Source organism: Drosophila hydei, unplaced genomic scaffold (assembly GCF_003285905.1).
Source record: "Drosophila hydei strain 15085-1641.00,03,60 unplaced genomic scaffold, DhydRS2 tig00000060-arrow-pilon, whole genome shotgun sequence".
In the NCBI taxonomy this organism is placed as follows: Eukaryota; Metazoa; Arthropoda; class Insecta; order Diptera; family Drosophilidae; genus Drosophila; species Drosophila hydei.
In genome coordinates, this window is record NW_022045656.1 from 6,069,232 (window position 1) to 6,092,382 (window position 23,151).

General features: G+C 42.5%; 1 protein-coding gene across 1 annotated transcript; it reads right to left on the reverse strand.

Annotated features, from left to right (window-relative positions):
- Positions 1-3,016: 3,016 nt before the first annotated feature.
- On the reverse strand, positions 3,017-7,337 carry LOC111605411 (segmentation polarity homeobox protein engrailed). Its single transcript, XM_023323914.2, has 4 exons — positions 7,101-7,337; positions 5,752-6,992; positions 3,663-3,760; positions 3,017-3,296 (listed from the first exon to the last, which is right to left on the reverse strand). The coding sequence occupies exons 1-4, from the start codon at positions 7,187-7,189 to the stop codon at positions 3,048-3,050; spliced, it is 1,677 nt and encodes a 558-aa protein (XP_023179682.2). The 5' UTR covers positions 7,190-7,337; the 3' UTR covers positions 3,017-3,047.
- Positions 7,338-23,151: the final 15,814 nt, after the last annotated feature.

Consider the following 23,151-nt stretch of genomic DNA (forward strand, 5'->3'; position numbering starts at 1 on the left):
TTAAAAAAGGTAAATTAGATTTTTATTTTAGATTTCAAAGGATCTTAACATCAATTTGTAGCTTTATTTACATATTAAATAAAAAATCAAAGAAAGTTGACGGACAATGAATTAATTTTCAATAACTTTCAATTGGGTTTTCATTTAAGGCTTTTCAATATGTTAAGAGTAGGAGAAATCAGAACTGTCGTATATTAAACAGCTAAGCGTTACACATATTTCATCTCCAATACACATAGCTACAAAACAGACTAACTTCTCGCTTACTGAATGCATTTTCATTGCTAATCGTTGCCCTATTTTCTTGCAGTGCAGCCATCACATGAGGCGACTTTGTGCGACCAGCAATTAATACGACAAACTGTAAAATGCCGCCTCGGAGTTAGTGGGCAAAAGCGAAACCAAAACGCAATTAGCGAAGGGGCTGCCACGTGGCGATATCAAAGGGGAAGATGCCAGCAGATTTTGTGCCTCAAAGGCGCATAAATCACAGATGCTTGAGGAGGGGGCAAGGGGAGGCGACGATCGTTGGGCGCCCACACAGCAAGCAGCAAGTGGGGGCTGGGAGACTGGGCATGAGGTTGACTTATGTGGCATACGCGCACATATGGAATTTTGTGGCTTTTTAATAGCCGATCTCTACATTGTAGCAATGCGCAATTGGAATTCCTCAAGCCGAAATGGTAAAGTGAAATTTAGTGTGTCACTTGGCAATTTCTGCTAATTAGAAGTGTTGAAATAGACCTTTGACTAGTTCCAGCGCCAGCTCCATTCCGGAGCCAGAGCCAGCTCATTTCCGGCTCATTTGAGTCGAGTTGAGCCACATGCAATTGTCTAATTGGTTCATTACGTGCGCAAATGGATTTGCGCCTCTATAAGACGCCTGATTTAAGCTGCTTGGCACTCGCTGTTAGGGAACCGGGGGGCAATGGGCATGGTGTGTAGCATGTGGCAACATGGCAACGCATATAATCGTATTTCTTTCATTTTTGTTGTGGCGCGCATTTGGCGCAATTAGCGTTGGCATTAATTCATTTTATGTGGCCCGATCTCTGCCAGATTCGCATCAGCATCAGCATCAGCATCAGTCGCACACATCAACGCTTGCCAGTAAATGTCAGCTGCCGATCTGGTTGTCCCCTCTCAGCGCCTCGCTGCCTCCCACAACAACTTTGTCTGTCTATGAATTTTCGCATTTTGAATTTTTGCATTTATTTTCAGCAAATTAACGCGACTTGCAGCTCGCCCGCTAAATCTGTGCTAATAAATCATTTGATGTGGTTGTTGTCGTTGTTGTTGTTGTCGGCTGGGTGCAGTTTCATTTGATGGCAACCGTGTTGTCTTGTCACAATATTTGTTTATATGAAGATTTGCTTTTTAATTAAATGGCAGAGCATCAAATCGAATCGAATGCTGTTGCCGTCACTCAACCCCATCCTCATCCTCATCCTCATCCTCATTCTCATCGTCATCGTTCCCATTGTCCTCGTTGGGCTGTGATTGTGCAATTAGCGAATCATATACCCTCCTCTCCTCTTACCAGTTGCCAGCTGTCTACCGACTGGTTCTCAGCCTCCCTCTCACCCGCGACTGGTGACAAGTTTACATGATTTAAAGTTGCGCCGGCGACGGCCTTTGATGTGAATGCGAATGCGAATGCGAATGCGAACGCGACTGTGGACATGTCATCCGAATGCAGGCGACGGCGCCTGTCTGTTCTGCAGCTACAGTAGCTCAGTGGATAAGGCGTTGGTAGCTAGCCTATTAACCTGAATGCAGCCACCTCATACACGACTAATCCGCTATTTTCATATCAAATATTCGCCGTCAAAACATGGCCAACAGCGAGACTGCACACTCAGACAGGGTGACTCTCTGACTGACTCTCAGCGTATCAAATTAATCATTGGCTCGTATATCACTCACATTGAATGCAGATAGAAACATTTACTCACGCCATGTTAACATTATATTATGCATACTCATAATCGACTTTAAGACTTTCAATAAATTACACTTTTTATATGTTAATTAAAGCAGGTTTTTGACATTTTATAAATACTCTAGAGAGATGGAGAGCATTGATGCTTTTGGCATTGATGTGGATTTGAATAGTGATGAGGAAACTTCTTAAAAATGAATATTTAAGAACTTGTAAGCAACAGCAGCAGAATGCACAGAGCTTAAGGTATCTGCTAGTCGAGCACGCTCAGTTTGATAGTTTACTCCACACTGCAATCCTTTTGAAACAATTTCATATACTAAACGATTTTCACTATTTATTGCATTTTTCCTTTTCACTTCAGAATAAAATAAATAAAATCACAGAATTTAAATTTTTTGAAATATATTTTTTATTTTAAATTAAGTTTTTTTTGTTTGGGGTTTCTTGTTTGTTTTTATGAATTTGTTTTAGCACATGGATTTCGATAAATTGCTTTTGTTTTTTAGGTGCATTTGGATTTATGTTCATAATTTTTTTGTTTTTGTTTTTGTTTGTTTTTAAAGCATTTTTTCTGTTTGTTTTTGTATCCATAACAATTTCGTTTTGCGTCTTAAAAACTAGAAATACTTCTTTAATGTGTGTTGTCTAAACTAGAAATTAATCTAAAGAACTTTTAAATTACTTATAACATGTCAAGCATATACACATCTATATATATATATATATGTATATATATTGAAAAACGTAGCTGCTTTATAGAAATTAGGTAGGTGACGCTGCAAAGGCTTTAACTATGAAGGGGCTGGCGCGTTAGGCCAGTTAAATAATAATACTTTTTATATAGTTGAAAATAAATACTCGCTAGAAGAGAACTCGAAGCTTAAGCATACGATAGACGATGTACGATATTATTTTAGAGCTTTATATATATTACAATTATATCACATGAAACAGTTTTGTACGCCGCACAAATTCACATAAATTCCAGCAGCCAGCTAAGGGCTGAAGAATGGCGCCTTTTCTTCTATATATTGCACACTGAGGACCAGCCGGGTGTGGGGAGCAGGGGGAGCTGGGGAAGCCGGGGGCAGCTAGTTGCCATTTACGGTATCTGGCCGTTCATGCGCATCTCAAGCTCCTCCTCCTCTTTGGTCAGCGGCACCGTCGTATGATTGTAGAGACCCTGGGCCATCAGCTGCAGGGCCAGCGGATTCTTCGAGCCCGTCGACTTCTTGATTTTGGCGCGCTTGTTCTGGAACCAGATCTTGATCTGTGCCTCGTTCAGGCCCAGCTCGGAGCTCAGCTGCTGGCGTCGTCTTTCGGTGAGGTAGCGATTCTCATTGAATTCGCGCTGCAGAGAGAGAGAGAGGGAGAGAGAGAGAGAGAGAAAGATGAGCAAATTGTGTGCGCAATAAAAGGCAACTAGGGTCGGGTCAGGTCTGCAGGGCTAGGTAGACTCTGAGGCAAATCAATTATTTGCGGTTTAGTTGAAAGACGGGTAGTGTGAGTGAAATATGAGCATGTCTAATTGGCTTAGTTGAGGACACAGGCATTGCCGTCGCCAGGATGCAGCGCAGCGGGCGGGCGGGTGGTCGGGCGGTTGTTGCAGTGTAAAGTGTGTAAATATTTTGGTTGTAAATATGACACAACATTGGAGATGGAAAGGGATGGACGATGGACTGGGACTGGGATGAGCTGGTATAGAGAGGATGCTTACCTTTAGGCGTGCCAATTGCTCGCTGGAGAAGGCAGTGCGTGGACGCTTCTCGTCATTGGTCTTGTCCTTTGGTTGCTTGGGGCGACGGTAGCGGGGTCCTGCAAAGGCATACAAATGAGTAGAAAGTTAGTCGAGCGTGCTTGAAACAAAAGAATGTCTCCCCCTCCTCACCGAGACACATATAATTAATAATATTAATGGTTTAATTAGCATATATGTGTGCCCTAGACGCTGCTTTCTCGCATCAACTTGTGGCATGCAACGGCTGTGCCGCGTGCTCAATTTGTCAGCTGTCAGAGCAGCGTCTAACGAACTAAACGGAAGCAACGTCCATTCCAGACACGACATTCGCCATTTCAGCTTGACTTTTAATTAATATGACGAGCGTCAAAGTTCACAGGGAGAGCGAGAGAGGGAGAGTGCCAAAAGTCAAGTCAAGCGAAAATGACTTAATAATCCCAACTGCTTAATTCATATTTAGCTAATTGACAAACGATTTCTGCTCTTAGCTAATTGCCAGTTTAGACCCTGAGCTGAGCTGAGCTGAGCTGAGCTGAGCTGCGGCTGTTTCGCAACTGGCGATTTGAATTTCGTTTAGTTTGAAGTCTTGGAGCAATCGTCGACACATTGTAAATTATAATTTAATTGCTCGATTGCTTAGATAATTTGATTAATCTCGCTCGCAGTAATCGCCGGCTATCAACGCCTTGTTGTTAGTGGCTGTTGTTGGGCTGTTTCCATCGACACCAAATTAAAAAACCATTTCGAGTCATAAAAAAGCACTTAACTTGTCAATTAACGCATCGCAGCAATAACACCAACACTCACACACACACACATGCTGTTTGGAAAATAGATTTTCTTTTTGGTCTCCGCTCTTTAATGGGCACTTTCTCTGTGCAACGGCAGCGGCAGGGATCGTCAATCGTCAGCGCGTTTTAGTGGCAATCGAATATGAAATCGATGCAAGAATCGTGACCTCTGACCTTCGGCTGGATGTTGGCGATAGCCAAACGAGCCGCCTGCGCTACATGTTGTCACATAAAGTGTCAGCTTCAAAAGGCAGCAACAGCAGCAGCCGCGCTGCATGCGGCCCGACCCGGAAGGCCCTACAGGCCCTAGCAGAGCAAAGCCGACAATCGGGAATCAACAATTGAGAATTGAGAATTGACAATTGAGAATTGAGCATCTAGAATCGAGCCCTGAACACCTAATTGTTGCAGTGTCCTTCGGTTTTTATGACAGTCAACAAGACACAAAACACGTTCATGAAAGGCTGCCGCTGCTCAGCGTTGGAGGTGGTCCAACACACACACACGCACAGGCACACGCATGTGTGTGGACTATGAAGGCAATTTGAGCATGATTTATAATTCAGGAACTAATAAGAGCAATCGTTAGACAAGCATAACAAAATAGAGTTTGACTAACTGCAGTTACTCCGAGTGCTTCCCATACTAACTAAGCCTTAAAGGAAGTTTGCAAAGATTTTTCCGGCTTGCAGGAAAGCAGAATTTGATGAACTACTGTAGTAAATGACTGTACTCAATATAGATAGAAATTAATAGATATAATAAATTGAAATTGATAGATATAAAATAATAGATATAAACAGATTTAGATTCTAGCAAAGCGTAAGTTTTTCTAGAACTGCGTTTCGAAGGCTTCCCTTTTTAATTCCTAAAGAACCTAAACAGAATTTCACATATTTCCTTAACCAAACACGTCATCTTCTAAATCGACTATTGAAGTTAATAAATTATATATTAACAAATTTCTGTAGTTATTAATTTGTTTTTATATTAAACGTAATCACACTCTCCCTAGAGGCAACAACAAAGTCCCTAGACCCAATGGCTTTCTTCCTTCTAACAATCTTTCTATTTACTATTTACTATTTCTATCCTATATATTATATATAATATTATATATAATATATAATATATAATATATAATATATAATATATAATATATAATATATAATATATAATATATAATATATAATATATAATATATAATATATAATATATAATATATAATATATCCATTTAGTAGTAACTCCCCCCATACATCTAGGAGTAATACACACCTGAGCTGGGACGATCGCTGTAGCGTGTGCAGTAGACCCACGCGGGCCACATCTCATTCTTGCCGCCGTCGGTGGTGGTGGAGCCCGTCTCGGAGCGCGTGTCGTCCGAGGACTCCATGCCGGAGTCACGACTGACGGCCGATGGAGGCGGTATGGGCTGCGGGCTGCTGGCATTGTTGGCATTGTTGACGCCGGCCAGGCGACTGCTGGGCGAGGAGTTTAGCGAGCTGCCGGAGGAGGAGCAGGCGCTGCTGCTGCTGCAGCTGGCTGCTGTGGAGGAACTGCTGCTGCTGATGGTAGATGCATTGGAGGCGGGTGGCGGACTAGCCAACTGGCTGGCGCTGCTGCTGCTACTGCTGGGCGTGGTTGCTGCTGGCAGCGTCGACTGCGCCTGGCCAATCTGCGAGACGGTCTTGCACAGAGAGCCCAGAGCGGACTTCTCCATGCCGGATTCCGTCAGCTTGCCCGTCGGGGGTAGCACAGCATTGGGATTACCAGCGGCGCCACGGCGCAGCCGGCTCTGCACGAGCTCCTCGTGAATGCGTGGATAGGCAGCCGGATTGAAGCAGTTCAGCAGATTGGCGCGCTCCAACATCATTGCAGCGGTGGCGGCTGCAGCTGCGGCCTGCTGCTGCCGGCTAAACTCCAGCAGATCCACGCGCGTGAAGGCGGAGGGCGTGGCAGCGGCTGCTCGACTCGCCTCGAAGGGGCGGAAGATGCTGGCTGCAGCCGCAGCAGCAGAGACGGCGCTAGAGGATTCGCCCTGTTTGATCTGCTTGGCAGCATCGCCAAAACGATCGCTGAGTATGTTGGAGATGGAGAAGGCCAGCGATGGCTTCGATTGCTTGGACTGCTGATGAGCAGGTGGCGGCAGACGAGCAGAGCCGGACACAGAGGCCGTGTCATCCACATCAATGTCGTCGTCTTCCTCCTCATCCTCCTCGGTGGCCATGGTGGTCCCTGTCTGGTTATGGAAGCTGTCCCCGAGTATCGAGTCGTTTTCCTCCTCCTTGATGGTCAGCGTCGAGGCGGGCGTGGAGCAGGCGCCCGTCGAATGGGCACCCGGCGAGCCGCTGGCACTCAACCGCTGCTGCAGTGCAGCCGCATGCAAGGCCGCTGCATCAAAGGCCACCGAGGTGCCCGGATGATGAAAGACGCCAGCCGAGGCGGCCAGCTGCTGTTGATGGAGCTGCTGCAGCTGCTGGAGCTGATGCAAGTGTTGAAGCTGCTGCTGCTGGTACAGCGTTGCCGCCGTAGCAGCCGAGCCCGGACCCTGAAGACTCATGTCCAGGGCAGTAATCGAGATGGGTATTGCGTGAATGCGAATGTTCGCAGGATGCTGCAGTAGATGCTGCTGGTGCTGTTGAGGAGGCGAATGTGGTAAACAACCTGGTGGACTGGGCGCTGATTGTGGACTGCAGCGATCCTCAAGGGCCATTTGTTCACTTCACTTGCTGCTTCAATTTGTTTCTTCTTCTTGCTCTTATTCACTTTACACTTCACTTGAACTGTGAATTCACTTTGGCAACTGTTTGCGTTTGTTTGTTTTTTGTATTTCTCTTAATTTGTATCTTTATTTATTTGTATCTTCGTTTCGTTCTCGTATTGCTGTTGCTGCTTGCTGTTTGCTGTTCCGACAACTGCGACGCGCACGTCTGTTCCATGCGAGCTCAACGACTAAATTAACTAATCACAGTTGCCTGCCGCTGCGACGAAGCCAGCAGAAGCAGGCAGCGACCGATTGAACTGTCAGCGCGAGAGCGAGATAGTCGACAGTGTTCGTATGCATAGGGTGCACAGGCGTATGCATGCGCGTATGTGTGTGTCAGTGTGTGGGCAAGAGCGAGAGCGAGCGAGTGTCGCGTCGTCGTCGTCGTCTGGCCTCTGACAGTGACGAAGACGATGCTCAAACTTCGACTGCTCAACTGTTCGACTGATCGATTGGCAGAGCTGCCGTCGCTGCTCTCAGCTCTCAGCACACACACTCTCTCTCGCTCCATCTCTCTCTCTCTGTGACACTCTTCGCTGTTGTCACCTGTAATCTGACAGCGAGACAATGTTTCCAGTCAGCGCAGTACAAGAGCGAATCAACGTCGAACCGGTTTTTGGAATCCGTACTGAGTTTTTGCTCGCTCACTCTTTCGCTTGCCTGCTCACTCACTCCGCCTTCACTTTACGTTGGGGCCCGCGCTTGTTAGGGCTCGATATGACTTTATTATTGGGAGCTGTCATGCGGTTGACAACTGTGTCGCTGTCTGCGTCTGCGTCGTCGTCGCCGTCGTCGTCGTTGCTGTTATTGCTGTTGTTGCCGTTGTCGCTGCCGCTCTCTCGCTGTGGGGCGTTGCCATGCGGCACTATAGCTGGCCTGCTTGCGCACATATGCGCATGCGGCGGAAAATGGCTGCGTTTGTTGGTTTTGCTAGTTGATTTATCAAAGTTGACGCCGTCTCTGTCTCTGTTGAAACGGTTGACTGATGCAACCCACTACACCCCCACCCCGCTCACACACACTCATTATGTTCCTCTCTCTCTCTTTCTCTCTCTTCCTCTCTCTCTTTTACACTGATGAGCAGCCTGCATTTAGTTGTGTTGATTTTGTTTTTGGCTGCGACGTTTCAATCTAAAAACAACAACTTTATCGACACTCAGGCGACCAGAATGATCGACAATCGACACACGCACATATCTATGTATATATATTAATACATTTATATAGTTTGGAAGCCTTGAAACAAGCCAAAACAATTAATTGATTTAGTGAAGCGCTTTGATTGATATTTAATTGTTTTTTAATTTACTTATTTAAATAGCGCACATTTCCTATTGAATACATATTAAAATTCAATTTATGCTGCGAAGCGTTAAAAAATAAATAAAAATTCATAAAATATTAATGCCATTCGGCATTGATCGAACACCAAAAACTTTTATCAATATTCGAATCTGGAAAAATGTGAAACATGTGTAGCAAATTCGTATATATCTGTTAATATATAGCAAATAAATCAACAAGAAGAAGAACAACAATGACAATGACAAAAGCAGCGTTCGCTAATGAAATTCATTAAACTGTGATATTTATTGTTAATAATTCTTACTCACTCCCATCTCGTGAATTGGATCTTTTCCGCATTTGATTTATTCCGAATTAAAATTATTATAAGATAAGAAAAGAAAACAAAACAAATTCCATTTCTGATTTCCTGTTTTCATTTATTATTCAGAAACGACATAATCAATAAGCCATAATAACAACGCCCCAACAATAGCTCCAAAATTTCAAATTTCAGTTGAATTTTATTTTTTTATTTGATTCAACTCGTTTTAGTATAGCAACAATAGCCGCATATGCAGAATTTATTTAATTTTTATGCGCATTTTTTAAATAAATACATTTTTATAAACTATTTTTGGACAGTTAAATTAATTAAATAGCGATAAGCATAAATGCATTAGCAGCGCGCCTAACCGTTTCGGAGTTAACCGTTTCGGAATACACACTTCCAGTCCACTTGACGGTAGTCAGCCATTACGAGCCCACTGGAAAGTCGAAAATTCGAACTTCAAGCAGACTGGCACAGCTAGCTGGCCTGCTCACACCCATTGCTGAGCAGAGCCACACAAAGAGAGAGCACCAAAACAATGGCTGCTGCTGTTGCTGCTGTCGCTATCGCTGCGCTGCGCTGCCGACGGCACTGAGCGACAATAAATGCAGCTGTTGATTTTTCCGCTTAGCGCTTGCCGCCAACCCCTTTGCGTTACGCTTTTATTGCCATGATTTTCAATTATTACTGTTGTCATGTTTGCTTTGGATTTGCGTGCTCGACAAGCGATGGCCACAAAGGGTTAAACAGCCGCCGACAGTTGCGTAAAAACGCGTTAATTAAACTTTTTTTTAACTTGTTTTTGATTACACATACATACATTTTTTATGTGCCTCTGCGCTTGTATCTAACGAGCTCTGGGAGCCGCCAGCCAGCTGCTAATGAGCGAAGTTTTACCCCAGCCACCCCATCCACCATCCCCGGCCCAACACCTGACTACTGTTTGCGGCTAATGATTTGCTATCTGTTATACTGTTATACTGTTTTTTTTTTCGCTGCGGGCAATGAATGCAAGTGCGAATGCATTTTAATCTTAATTGCGGCGACAACTTAATTTGGCTCGCGACACTTTTTCTGTCCGCTCGCTTATCTCATATGCAATTTCTGCTCTCCCCATTCCCCCTCCTCCTAAATTTTTTAATATCCAACCAAAAAATAAAGGCAGAAACAGAAACACATGTCCGACAAGGCAGCCACGAGCGCGCCCTCTGGCGGTCAACGACGCTAAACGGTTTTAACCAACTCTCAGTTTGGAGTCTTACTACAAGTGTGTTCGCATCTCCGTGCGTGTGTGAGTGTGTGTGTGTGTGTGGGGGTAATTTAAAATTCATATTTTACACACTGAAGAAACGCGTTTTTCATGCGTCGGTCTTCAGCTTGTGCTGAGTGCCAGCGTGAGAGGCGGCAAGAGTTATTAATGATGCCAGCTTAAGCCAGAGCATATACATTAACACACGCACACACACACACACTCATATATAGTATTTATGTTTTAGTATCAATATTAGGCCTCGATCTGCAGACAATTCCCTCACTTGTGTGCTCTACCCTCCGCTGTAATCAGTGTTTGAAAATCCTGTGAGACTTTTTAAGCTTCATAATAAATAGTAGTAAAAAGTGAAATTTTGCAGCAAAAACTTGCAGCAAGTAGTGGTATTTAGTAGTAGTAAAAATAATATAAAGTTGTAAAACTTAGAATATGGCAGCTAACAGTAGTAGCATAGCATATGGTAGTAAACAACTAGTAAGAAATAGTGAATAGCACTAAAAATAAGAGGGATATTGTAGGAAACAGTGCAAATAAGTAGCAGTATTTAGTATTGGAATATAAAATGTATTAATATATTGTAGTATACAGTAGTAGTATTTAGTACCTTTTATTAATCAATACTCACAAATTTAGTACCATACGAGATTATATAGACAACTCATTTGCTGATCGTCTTATAAAATTATGATGTTGATACTCACTGACATCTAGTAAGAAGAGATATTTAAAATTATGCCTAATTTAAATATTTCAGTTTGTAAAACAAAATACAAAATTCATAAGCATTAAAAAATCAACAAAAACTTAACTATTTAAGCTTATAAAAGTTAAGAATTGAAGTTGAGAATTTCCTTTAATTTATTAATGTTATTTTCTGCTAATAGTTTTGGTTAGTACTAACACCTAGAGTATTTGAAATTCGTTGTCTTAGCAGAGCTTCGCTTTCGCTTTAATTGAAATTGAAGCTGATTCGTAAATCGTTTGCCAACAACTTGGGCGCTTGCCTCACTAAATCTTTTCGAATATCGCTTGAGGCGCTTAAAAATAATTTAATTTTTAATATTTATTTTTAGTTTTTTTTTTTGTTTTTTTTGTTGTTTTGTTTCTTCTTAAATACATATGTCGCCTTTGGTGGTTGAATGCGTTTAGGGTTAAATGTTAATGAACTTGTTGATTATGCGATTTGACTACTTTATTTGGCATAATAGAGGAGCAGAGCCAACTAAACGGGTTATGCGATTCGCCAGAGATAGTTAACTGAAATTATATGGCCAATCGAGGAATTTGTCGTTATTATTTGCTCAGACTTTACGACTATGCGAGTCTAATAATACAAAAAGTTATAAAAAGTCGAGAAAAATGAAATAGCCATATAAGCCGATGCCTGAGAGTCATAAATTTTTTATGACTTCATCACTTTAAGGCAACACGAATTTGCATTCGTTGGCCAGTTTGTCAAATTGCCCAGAAATGGGCAAAAAAACACGACAGCAACGCAACGTGTTTTCAATCAATTAACAGATCTTTAATCGTTGTTGCAGCTGTTGTTGTTGCTGCATTTGGTAAACAAACTCGAGCGGATGTTAATTTGCGGTTGTAATTCAACAAAATTGTTTTTCTCTCAGCTAATTTGTCAATTTGCCTACGCTTGGCTTTGTTTTCAGTTTAATTCAGTGCTCTCAGTGTTGGCTCGTTAAAGTCGCTAATTGGTGGCAAATGCCAAAAAGCCTAATATCTTACTTTATTGCTTAAGCAATTTTGCCTAATTATTGGCGCTTTCCTCTGTGGCTGTTGTCGTTAGCCGAAATCGAAATCGAAAGTTGTGTTCGAATTGTGAAAGCATTTGCTAACAAGTTTGCATCTTAGGTCTTTCGTTAAGAAGGTTTGCTCTTGTTCAAGTCTTTCGCCTAAGACATTTGATTAGATCGCTCACTAAAGTTTGTTTTTTGAGTCTTATAATTGGAATATTTAGATAACTGACAAAGTTTGTGTCTTAAGTCTTTCGTTTAAAAGGCGTGTTCACTCTTAACTCTTAGTTTAGTAACTTTGTTCTCATTCAAGTTGTGTTTTTTGTTTGGCTGGGTAATCACTCGGCGAGTTTGTGTCTTAAGTCTTTCGTTTGGTTATATTGATCATTCACAAAGTTTGTGTTCTAAGTCCCTCAATAAATTTGCTCTTGCTCTTTACTTTAAAACATTGATTAAGAATACTAACCAAGTTTGTGTTTTGAGTCTTTCGATTAGAAATGTTCATCATTGGCAAAGTTTGTGTCGCACGTCTTTTTTTTAGACGCCCTCAAGTTTGATTTTCTTTTGGAAACATTTATGACTCACCCGGTTTTTTTCCTAAGTCTTTCGTTTAGGATTTTTTAACAACCGCCAAGTTCGTGTCCTAAGTCGTTCGCTTAGGTCCTGTAATTTTCCAAGAAATTTGTTAAGAGATTTTGCAGATTGCACAAGCCAAAGACCCAACAACGTCTTAACACACTTTTGTGTGGCCTAATCCAATAAAAACCAAAGGCAATTGTGTGAGCTGTGTGTGTTTGCAAACAGCTTGGCTAGATTTAGAGGATACACTGGGATATGCGAGGATATACTAGGATATACTGGGCAAATCTGTAAATTCGATTAAACCGCAAAGCATGAAAGCAGGCCGAGGCATTAGACAGGCATCAACAACAAATGAACCCAAGGCTGCGTCTAGCGTCGCAGCCTCAGCAAGTGCAGACTGACTTGACGGCAATTGGCAACAGCGCCACGGGTAGTCCTCAACAAAAGGACCTTCTGTCCCTTTGTGCATAATTGTGTGGTTTCTCAACTGGACGCAGCTGAAACACAGAAGCTGCTGCCAGCCGTGCAACAGCAGCAACTGCAAATGAGTCTCGGGCCCGTTGGCCCTGACCTTGACTTGATTTGATTCACGGCCAATTGGCGTGAGTGTCCTTGTTAATACTAATGATGCCATTGCTCATTAAAATATATGCTACGTTTATGGACCGCTCAAATCCTGGTCAAGGTCTACGGCAAGTCATAAAGCAGTCACACGACCAACGGCAGTCGCTTGGGTGGTAATTGGCCTTGGCCAGGCCAGGACCTTCACTCTAAGCACTTGCTACAAACTTCAAACGTTTTGACGCCATTTTCCCAGCTGCTGAGAATATTTGTAGCTGAAAATTGCCTAAAATGGAAAATGGAAAACTATGAAAACTAATTTATGAAGCGAGAGGCGAACAAATAACCAAAAAAGGCAGCCAAACGAAACGCACAGAAAATTCAAATCATTTATCATGACACCCAGGTTCACATATGAAGTTAACATGGAGTACCTACTTCGACTCTGACTCCGACTCCTCCGACTCGCCTAATGATGCTAGAGTTTTTGGTCGCTGCGATCTCAGCTGGAAAGCGAGAGAAATCCAATAACATTTTAATAACAAAGCTGCATAACACAGCGCCATAAATAAGCGTATTTCCAGGTAACGCAGCCCAATCCACACGCTCACAAATTGTATCTATATCTATTCACGCATGGACCGCAGAGACCCAATAAATAATTAGCCACAGCTACGCGCCTGATTGAGGCTTGCCTATGGTTGGGGGCGCATCAGAAGAAATGAGTATTAAGCCAAACACGCCCCTTCGAAAGGTGCCCCAGCACATAGAATACAAGCAGATACAGATACATAGCACAGATACAGAGATACAAAGATACACATGTGCATGTGTGTATATACCCATAGACAACCTTCAAGATGTCTCAGCTGCTGTCTCTATAAGCTGAATCTAAGCTATACATGGTTTCTCACTTATATACACACACACATAAGCATGCGTGTGTGTGTGTGTGTGATCGGACCCAGATTGTGTGTAGTCTGATTAGGGTAATCAATTTTTCATTTCGACCAATGCGCTGGCATGACCATAAATTAAGAGACGCTCTCCTATTGGTGACTCTAGCCACAAGGGTCACGCAGCCACAATTAGCCTGGACCCCGATCCAATGATTTGTTGGAGAACCTTCTGCAGCGGGGGAGGGGGCAGATTATTATTCATGAATTGTTAATATTCATACTATCAAATGAAAATGTCTTTTAAGTAAGATAAATGAGTGCTTAGCATTTCCTATGGATACCTTACACAGTTACTTAATATTTCTGTATATGAAAATCAGATATTAGAGGGATATAATGCCATGTGCACTATGTGGATTGCATGTCCAAGCCGTACGAATCTGATTGCTGAATACGTGAACACCAATTTGTCAATGCTTATAATATATGTAATCGATTTCATGTATAATCGAGGCTCGACTCCATTTTTACATTGTGAAAGCCACTCGAACAAATTAGACATTGGGTAATTGAACAATGACTTTCATTATTCACTGACCAACCCGACTAAGTGATAGCCTGAGCTCCCCGTGACGCGCAGTTTTCACTATCATTACAAATATATAGCAATTATATGTGGTAAGGGAAGCAATTGTTCACATTTGGGATCCCTGTATTATCTGACTATATGACTGTAGCTGCCAGAACGAATGAGCTGTATTCAACTGAAGTAAAGCTCGATTTCGGTTATAAAAAATGAATGACTACGTTATAGAAATATAGATAAATAGATAGATAAATACATGATAGATGTAAAGAATGATAGAATGATAGATTAATATATTAATAGACTGATTGGTTGATAGATTAATAGATAGATATATAGATAGATATAAAGATAGATAAATAGATAGATATATAGGTAGGTAGATAGATTGATAGATATTATTTGAAACAAATCAATCCAGTCTCCAACTTAAATGTTTTCTGAATTCGGCAATTCATACATACAGACATACCGACAGAGCTAGAATGACTCTTCTGTTGCTCCTCAACAGAAACATTTATTATATGCTCCAACTGTAAAACCTAAAGGACCGACAATGTCATTTTCAATGGGCACAAGATATAAAATAATTATTAAAAATAATTTTGAGTATTTCAAGAGTGCATCCAAATGAATTGCAGAAATAAAAGAGCAAGAAACAAGTTATAGATACATAAAATTGCAGTCAACCTCTTACCTTTAGAAATATAAATTTATTCACAATATATTCATATCACAAATACTTCCGAAATGTTCGATGAAAACTTATTTCCATCACATCATTGGCTTTAATGATATATATATTCATATAAACATTTTATTCTCCTTATTCCAACTTAGTTAGTTAAGCAAATTCTGCTTTTACCTCTGATAGATTGTATATCAAATTATATATTGATTATATATCAAATCACTCACCTATCTATGCCGTTATCTAATTGCCAATTGAACTACATTCAGATCACTGAAAGCTTTTACGCTTAGCTGCTGAAAAATAAGCCCAAAATCCAATCCGATCTCCAATCTCTGCCAGTAAATTTGCAAAAAGTCAAAGCAAATCGTCAGCTGGCGATTTGAGTTGATATCGCTTGAGAAACCTGTTAACAGAAATATCAGAGTCTGCGGGCTACACTTATATTTAATCTGATCATAGAATGGAATGCCTAATGCCGACTGGCGAGTGTCGAGTGTCGAGTGCCTTAATGCTTAATGCACACAAAAACCGTTAGCAATCGGCCGAGCAATCTGAACAGTGTGTAAATTATAGACGCGCAAAATTGTGCGGTTAAGAAAAAGTCTTAAGTCCATAAATTAGCACCTCATTCCACATAATTGGCCCCAACTGTTGATTGAGGCTTTCAAATGGTCGACAAGGCGTGAGCGGGCGAGTGCGGTGAGCGGAGGGGAGAGAGAGAGGAAAGGGGCGGAAGGCGCATTGGGTTGGGGCAAGTGCTAAGTGCAGTGCAAATGTTAACAGCAGCCACGCAGCTTTTCCGCCTAACTAAAGTTTGTTTTTTATTCATTTATCCAATCAAGCGCAACCAGCTGAGACAGCCACTTACACTTGCCGTCCGAGCCCCATTCGCCAACACAGTTACCGGGCCCGCGACTCGAGTCTCAAGTCGCAGTCTTGGTCAATTCAATCAGTCAAACAACACGCTGATTAGCAGCTAGCCGACAGTCCAGCCGCCGGGCCTGTTCATAGCTAAGCACGTACTAAATGGCTAAATGGCTAAATGGTTAAATGGTTGAGCCAAGTTGGCGCACTTGCTCAATCAGATGGCAACCATTAAGTGTCCCCTGGTTCCATCTCCAGCATCTCGACGTTCGTCAATTGGCAGAAAATTAACGCATTTCTCGCTTTCATCAAATACTCTGCCAGCTGTTATGGCTAGACGGGTATGCCCGATGTTTGTCTACAATTATTATCTCTCTTTCTGGTTATCTTGTTTAGCATACTTTTATACATATATGGCAAACTTCAGTAAACTTTATTGATATTTGTTTGCTTATCCTGGAGTCTTGCAAAAGAGCTGTTCTCTAATAGACTAAAGGGAAGAAGCTCTACCTGCCTACTCGTAGCTACCGAGTCGTAGCTTGCGAGTTAAAAGTTCCAATTATCATAAGTTAAGCATTTCCAGCTATGTGATAATTTTATAAATGTCATCTAAATATACCTAACTCTAATAATATAAGCAATTAAAGTTTATATACTATCAAAATTGTATACAAAAATGCTATAAAATTTATAAAAAATATTTTAAAAATTTTAATTCATCATAAATCATAAGTAAAAGCTTTCACAAAGCAAAATCAGATCAGGCAAACATTAAAATAGAAATAATAAAAAATAAATAAAATATTAAGCCAACTCTTTGCTCTTCAAAAACAGGGTATCTAGCCGTCGGGGCAGCTCTATGCTAGTACACTTTTTGATGGTTTTAAGCTCAACAGATGGCAGCTCGCTAAGTAGCTGCCAAACCAATTCAATCCAGTTTCCACTTAATCATTCGATCGAGCGAAAGCCAGGCAAAATATTGTTATTAGCGTTAATGATCATTGGGCTTACGATGGTGATGATGAGGCTGAAGCTAGAGCTGAGGCCAAACGCCACAGCCTCGAGGCATTTGATAATGGCGGCTCACACAAAAAGATGAAGAAGCAGCAGAAGAAAACCCAAACAATAATAGAAAAAGAGAAAAACACACGAACGCACTTTGTAAAGCGCTGATAGGCAAAGCCGCCGCTGCTGCCGCTGCTGCTGCTGTCTAAAGACGTCTCTAATCGTAAATTATGAGAGAATCATAGGAGCGGACAGCCCAAAGGGCAACAAAGAGTTTCCATGCGCAGACCGATCCGATAAGCGGCGACGAGCGACAAGCGACAAACGACAAACGACAAACGACAAGCGACAATGCAACAGGACATTAGTGTCACATTGAACATGACCGCAGCCTAAGCTGCCCGCTCACGAGTCGCTGCTGCGGTTGCATTTTGGGAGCACTCTCGACCGCTTATCGCCGGGACACTTGAGTGGCTAACAACCTGCACCATTTTTCATAGGGGCAGCTCCCGCTGCTGCTGTCGATTGTCATTTAAATGCGCTCTAATCAGGTGCGTGTGTGTGTGTGGTCTGTCCTGGGACTTGTTGTACTCGGCAATTAAAAGCAACGAAATCGGCTTAAGGAGATGCTGCATCTGCATCTGCATCTGCATTTGCGTGCGTGTGCATTTAATCGCCGCTAAGGTGCCAAAAGTATCTCTGGCATGCGTAGAATGCCATGCAGCAACAGCGATAGCAACAACAACAGCAGCAGCAGCAGCAACAGCAACAACAACAACAACGGCGATCTGCAACAGTTGCCGATTTCGTTGAAATTCAGAATCGTGAGAGAGTTGCCGTCGTCGTTGCGACTCATTTAAATCTCGTTTGTGGCAGGCCTCGCCTGGTCTGCTCTGGCCTGCCCAGGCCTGGCCCTGAGCCTGCCAACGACTCTTGGGCCCCAAAGCAGCAGCAGCAGCAGCAGCATCGTGTGTGGTCCGCGAGTCTACAACAACAATCAGCCAAGGCAGTTGCTGCGACAGCAGCAATAAAGCCCCCAATCAACATGAGCATCTACATAAATACTCGTACGCAAGCTGCCATTGTCTCCTTTTTGGCCCAGCTGCATTTCGCATTGCGCGCAGTTTTACGCCTTATCAGCACTGATAAGATTGAGGTAGCCCCCTTCCAACGCCTGCCAATTAGACCAAATAGCTGCACGCGCTCGAGTTTCAAATGTGTGTGTGTGCGTGGCTAATGCCAAGTGCCAAGTGCCTAGTGCCAAGTGCCAAGTGGCTGCTAATTGGCATCTAGCAGCACATATCTCGCTATCGCCCAGCCGCTGACAGAGTATGTCTGACTAGGTGACAGGCGGCCCCGAGTCAGAGGCAGTGGCAGAGTCCGAGTTCGAGTCAGAGTCAGAGTCGAAGTCGATGTCGGTGCTTGAGCCCTGGCAATCTGAAACCGAAACCGAAACCATTTTGAACGTCAACACGCGCGATAAGCAACTAAATTATTAACACGATTCCCAAACACACTGCGAATTTCGAATGCCGCCATCAACGACTCCCTACATCCAACTCCCGACGCGTCGGCTCCCGTTGTTATTTCTCTTGAATTCTCTGCACCCATGTTTGCAGTCGTATCGCATTGACTCATAAACTATATCGCTGACGCTGATATGGCTGACCCGAGCACCTGAGCTTCATTTAACATGAAATCGTTCAAAAATTCAATTTCAAAAGTTCATTTCATTTCAGCGGCTACTGCAGCTGCCTTCAGCTGTTGTTCTCGTTGTTGTTGTTGTTGTTGCTTGAAGTGAGGAAATTTCAAATTTATAACACTGACATTGCCCATCAACAGTGCCTACTAACTAGCCCGGCCCTGTCCGCCCCTCCCCCATGCCCCCAGCTCTTTTAAGCTGATCGCCGACCTTGTTATTGCCTATGAAAACTTAATTTGCCATTGGCTAAAAGCGTGACTGCCAATTGAGTTGTGTCTGACTGGGTAGGGGGCGGATGGCAGTATTTTTTGCACGTGTCAGCAACGTGAATAAATTTATGAAGTAAATCTGAACACAATTAATAAGAGAAGTAGTTACTAATAGAATTTTCAAATGTTTATGAGTGTTACTTTAGAAATAGACAAAGAAAGTAATACACATAAGTAAGTTCGACGATTCCTTGATTCTTTTTCAGCTGAATCCTATTTCCATGCAGACAGACTTTGTATTCAGCTGAATTCAGTAAAATTCCATATTCCATTTTTAATATTTATTGGTCAGAACTAACTCAATTCAAATAATATAATAATTCCTAAAGTAACACATAGTTTACACCAAATTGATTCTGAGTTTTATTAAAGTAGAATGAAATTAAATTAGCCAAAAATTTACAGAATTTGTTATTAAATGAAATTATCAAGTAGAAAGTGCTCTACTGAGAGATATGCTGAAAAAAGCAGAGTTAATAGTCCTCTTGAATATATGACATGATCACACTCTGATATACTTTCACATACATTTGGTACGATCTTCATGAAATGTTTAATATATAAATGTTAAATAACTCAGTCCAGTGCTCGATAGAAAAGTAAGTTTCCAAATTTATACCTCTTCACAAATATCAAAAATGCTTATCAAATAATTGTTCCTATATGAAATTGCTGTACAATTTCAAGTGAAAAGAGTTTGTCAAACACATTAAGTTATGCGTAATCAGGCTTAAAGGATTCGCAAGTGAAGATTTTGAAATGATCACACGGCTACACGAATAAATCCAGATTGATTAAGTTTGCACTGATGATCAAGCATAGGAATATTAAATTTAAATTACATTCGGAATACCTAAAGACAGCTTTTGGTTATAAATATTTTAAAGGCTGAACAGAAAGCCCAACTGAAAACTCAAAAAGCTAACATAGAAGCAAATTACTACGCCTTCTTAAAGGGCTATTAAATAATGATCAATAATTATTAATCATAATTACTTAAATCCTTTAATTTACTTATCTTAACTTTGCCAGCCTTTGGTAAAGCATTCCTATTACATAACTTTTTTCACAAGTTTTTAACTATTAATTATTGAATTTATAATTCATTCAGAACAACTTAATTGCCTGGCAATAAAACAAGCGAAGTTGCTTGTCAAACTTGAACTGTCTCAAGAACTTTAGCTCAATTAATTGCCAACATGTACTTAAGACCTTGTTCTGCAGCCGAAATAATCCGTCTCTGACTGAGCATTGATTGTATCTGAATAAAAAGACAATTAAACTATCAAGAGCCCGCCTCGATGTCCAGCTGGTCGGTCGATGATGTATTGCCCCGCTGCTCCGAATAAGCATCGCGTCAGAATTTGCTACTGAGCGACTGGGCCTGCGCGCCGCACACCCACGCAGTGGCATCGGGGGCTGAATGTTGTGCATAATAAAATTATAAGCGGGATTAGTGTCGTGCCACACAAAGCCGCAGCCAACGAATTGAGACAAACAATGACAGACAAGCCAACAGAAGCCCCAGTGGCTTCCACGAAGCACAGCAACGGCAACGGCAACAGAGGCAGACTTTGGCGAGGGCTAAGCCTCTACTGTGACTGATTGATTTGTATGTCATGTAATATTGCTATCTCCCTCTATCTTCCTCTCTCCCGCTCTCTCTCTCTCTCTATGTCTTTGTGTTTGTCTTTTCAAGGTGAGCTTGGGAGCAATTGTGTCTAGCAGCTCCCCTGGGAGACGGCAGCATACGGAACTGTTGCTCATAAATTAATAAATTGCTAACGGGGCCTTCAAAAAAAAACAATTTTAAGCGATTCATAAGAACAATTGCAATCGTCAGTCGCTGTTACAGTCACAGTCACAGTCACAGTCGGTGCTGCTGTCACAGTTATAGTCGCAGTCAAAGTCAAGGTCCTTTTGCCGTTATTAGCACAGTCCTTGTCCTTGACGAGCAACGCGTGCCGAGTCGTGTGACCTGCCATTGTCCTAGCGCGTGGCCACTTCTTCTACATTTGCTACTTCTATATGCCATCAGTTGGGTCAGTTACGAGCAACCTTCGATTTCGATTTCGATTTGACATCGACTCTTGGCCTTGGCTTTTCCGCTTTCCACAAATTGCATCAAATGGCCCTGAGTTTTCAATTTGCAAAAGTATTGCTTGTCGGCACTTAATACCAGGCCACGTCACATTCCTTGGTCCGTCTCCTAAGTGTATGCCCGCCATATATGGGCAGAGCTCGGGCGGCAGTTGGTTGGGTGGCTCCACTTCATTAACGGTGATTTGTTATGGGAGTTTCGAGCCACACTCCTGCCTGCTTGCCTGTTTGCCTGCTCAACACACTCAACATCGATAAAAATCGTATTAAGCTAAATAAATGCGTTTGCCATACTTGGAGCTGACGCTGGAGCTGGAGCTGGAGCTGGAGTCGCAGTTGGAGGCTGGGCATTATTAATTTGCAATTGCGGTATCCGTTGCGAGGCCATAGATCTTGCATTATATTGGCTGTCTGCGTGTCATATGCGTTCATAAGAAGTGCTTACAAATTGCCTTGTGCAATTATCGCCAAAGCTGATAACGGACCTGGCCAAAGATCAACACAGCAGGCGAATCAGAAGTAGCTGCAGCTCCGCCTCGGCAGAGTTATGGCCAGCCGATGAGCTGGCTAATTGCTTTTAACGGTTGCCCCGAGTGAGAGAACAGCAATGCAATTATCCAGATGCATTTGGCTTGATTGCCACCACTGCACCACCGAGTGGCTACAGCTAGCTGTCGATGCAGTGAAAGCGCTTTAATTATCGATGAAAACTTGGGCACAATATCTTAAAATATTATATAGGAGTAGACTAAATCTATCGAAGGATTTCCTCTCGTTTTCTCCCCTCTTACCTCAACTTAATTTAATTAATTAATAATTGGAATTAATAAATCTTTAACCCTTATATAGACAAGTGGCATTTGCAATTTTCGTAGCTTGTTACTATGCTATGCCTGCTTGGATTCGCTGCAGCTCCATAAGTTATATGAAAATGCTAAACGATGCCGTTAGCCGAGTAGCAGGAGAAGCTGCGGACTTCTGACTAATAAATTCGTAACAAACCAATGACCTTACACAGCCACAGTTGGATGGATGTCCAGACAACTGACAATGGGCCCGGCCCGGCAATAAAACTACACGCATTTCTACTTTAGCACCAGAGAGAGACAGAGAGAGAGAGAAGGTAAAGCTCCAAGTGCAACAGCAGCTGCAGCAGAAGCCGCGACCGATGCAGCTGAGCCTAGAGACGAGAGCTCGTTCCATGTACTTGCTGTCCAGCATTGGCGCATTCTTCACGCATCTCAAAATATGTGGGGAGCAGCGGGCAGAGGGGCCCACTGAAAGTTGAAAATATTCACAAAAAGCGTAAGCCATAAGATGCTCGTTTCTCGTTCCCACAAGTTCAACTCTAATTGTGACTTTATTTGCGCATTTATTGCGACCGCGAACGCAGCCCAAGATACAGACACAAATACACACACATACGCAAGAGAGCAGCGACAGCGCCCTTAGAGCATGCGCATCCTGAGAGACGTCCACTTGGGTGGTCTCGAACAACTTTGCGGCGCATCTTCAAAGCCGGCTCCAGCTCGGGCTCCAACTTGAACATGCAGCATGAGGCATGAGGCATGGGCAGAGCGAACCAGCGCGAACAAGAAGCAACCTGGAGGCAGCTTCGTTCTTGTCTTCGGCTTCGGATTCGGACTCAGATTCAGATTCAGCTTGCATGCAACACACACACACACACACACAGAGAGACAAAAGCTGTGCCACAACGAGACACCCAAACTGAATTCTAAATGATCGTTGAAATTCTGTGGAACAGTGTTTCGTTGGAATTTGCAAATGAGTTGTGTTTGTATCTGTGAATGTGTATTTGTATCTGTATCTATATCTATATATGTATCTGTATCCGTGTGTGCTGCCGAGGCGGTTGCCGAGCGCAAATTCTGATGTACATGCTGCGCTTGAAAGCAATTGCCAAGGCATGAAGGAGCCCAGGCTGCGTCTCCGCAATTGCAGTCGTAGTCGGAGTCGGAGTTGCAGTTCGAGTTGTCTTTGATGCGAGTGCAAATA